The sequence below is a fragment of the Gadus chalcogrammus genome, chromosome 22 (genome assembly GCF_026213295.1).
Source record: "Gadus chalcogrammus isolate NIFS_2021 chromosome 22, NIFS_Gcha_1.0, whole genome shotgun sequence".
NCBI classification, from domain to species: domain Eukaryota; kingdom Metazoa; phylum Chordata; class Actinopteri; order Gadiformes; family Gadidae; genus Gadus; species Gadus chalcogrammus.
The window spans coordinates 20,698,211-20,700,169 of NC_079433.1; the positions used below are offsets into that span (position 1 = coordinate 20,698,211).

At 52.2% G+C, this 1,959-nt stretch overlaps 1 protein-coding gene across 1 annotated transcript; it reads right to left on the reverse strand.

Moving 5' to 3' along the window:
- Positions 1-1,336, reverse strand: twist1a (twist family bHLH transcription factor 1a). Its single transcript, XM_056583052.1, has 2 exons — positions 429-1,336; positions 1-220 (listed from the first exon to the last, which is right to left on the reverse strand). Exon 1 carries the CDS (start codon positions 1,058-1,060, stop codon positions 485-487), a length of 576 nt encoding a protein of 191 aa, XP_056439027.1. The 5' UTR covers positions 1,061-1,336; the 3' UTR covers positions 1-220; positions 429-484.
- Positions 1,337-1,959: the final 623 nt, after the last annotated feature.

Here is a 1,959-nt window from a genome sequence, read left to right on the forward strand (position 1 = left end):
CTCTCTCTCTCTCTCTCTCTCTCTCTCTCTCTCTCTCTCTCTCTCTCTCTCTCTCTCTCTCTCTCTCTCTCTCTCTCTCTCTCTCGCACTCTCGCTCTCCCTCCACCGAGGGCCTAAATTCCAGCGGAGCCCTTCTCCGATCCAGTTGTGTTTGGTTCTGTGTTCTGAGGCCTTCCACGTCAGGATCAGGTCTGATACAGTGGTCCGAAGTCTGGAACAACTTGGAACAGAAGAGACAATTAGCCTCCCAGATAAACGCATACACATCATCTGTGCATACACCAATGATGTGTCTATTCAGTCCGTTGTACTTATGTCTCCAACATACAAAAATAACAGGCCCCGACTGGAGCCATACTAAAGTAGCCTAACTATCATCATTAAAATGATTGAAACGAAGCGCGGACACGACGTGGGAGGCATCTTACCGTGGGTCAGCAGTAGAGGGGCCCTGACTATTGAGGTTCGCGGTAGGGGCTTCTGACTAGTGGGTCGTGGTGGACAAGGACCACGCGCCCCCCATCCTCCAGACAGAGAACGCGTAGCTGAGCTTCTCGTGCGCCACGTAGCTGCAGCTGGTCCCGCGCGCGTCCAGCTCGTCGCTCTGCAGCACCTGGTACAGGAAGTCAATGTAGCGCGAGGCCAGCTTCAGCGTCTGGATCTTGCTCAGCTTGTCCGACGGCAGCGTGGGGATGATCTTACGCAACGACGTGAAAGCCTCGTTGAGTGACTGCGTCCTCTGTCGCTCGCGCACGTTCGCCATCACCCGCTGCGTGTGCAGGTCGTCGAAGGAGTGTGGACTGCCCGCTTCGCTGCCGCAGCTGCCACTCTTGCGCCCCCGCTTCTTCTCGGGGTCGGGGCTTTCCAGGTCTCCGTCCCGATCGTCTTCTTCGTCTTCGTCGTCTTCGTCGTCGTCTTCCTCCTCCTCGCACTCCTCCTCGACTGGTTTCTTTCTGATCTGGGGCGCACGCCGCTTCCGCGCGCCTCTGCGCGGCTGCCGCTCCGTCTCCTCCTCCTCGCTGTTCCCCGCGCTGTCCATCGGGGAGTCCTCTTCCCGCATCGCTCTATTTGTTTTGGAAATCGTTTTTTCGACTCTCTTTAAGTTTACTTTTCAAAAACAACAGAAACAAGGTATAGACGAGCTTCTGGCCTTGAGTGTTGTGACAGTTATGACGGTAAGGTGCGCGCCCATGCACGGAAAACGGTCAGCTCGAGCCGTCGGGGTTCTTATAGGCCCGCGCACCGCGCGCAGGAGGATTTGGGGGAACTTTGTGATTGGATGAGGAGGAGTGTAACATAATACCTCTCTCGGAGGAGGGGTGGCAGGCCTATAGAGAACTATGCAACATAATCAGGACTTCTATGACTTTTTGTCCTTCAAAATAAATATTATTGAAGGTTAAGTTATATAATACGCTACGCTTCTATAATTTGTATGACTTAGTTACGCCTATAACTCTAGTTTAGTTTAGTTTAATCATAACGCCAACATAATCGCCCCATACAAATAATATGTTTTGTACACAATTGATATGTTAAGTCTACATTTGAATTGGCCACTTTCAACGAGATGCCCTCAAGAAATTAAAATCAACCTAATTTCAATATTTACATCACTAACTTGCATCAAAAAATAACTTAAGCAGAAATGTTAGATTTGTAGATTTGAAAGGCAGTAGGCCTATGCTTGAGACGGTGGCGGTAAAACGAGGAGACACAGGAGGTTGGAACAGCAGGGCTGTCTGCTCGTAAGCAGACAAGGTGTTTATTTTCCCGTCGCAGCCCGGTGTTGAGGTATGCGCCTCGACGGGTTTAACTCCCGCAGAGCCCCTCCACACAGCGGCTCGGGTTTAAAAGACGGGCCGTCCCGGGGAGCGCTCAGGGCGGATCCGAGCTCACAGCGGGGTCGCTGATGCGGCTGACGGCTGGAAAGTTAAGTCAACAGCGGAGGTGAGAAAG

What these genes read in the sequence shown, in the direction of transcription:
- twist1a (XM_056583052.1), bottom strand. Translation starts at nt 1,060, where the DNA reads ATGCGGGAAGAGGACTCCCCGATGGACAGCGCGGGGAACAGCGAGGAG.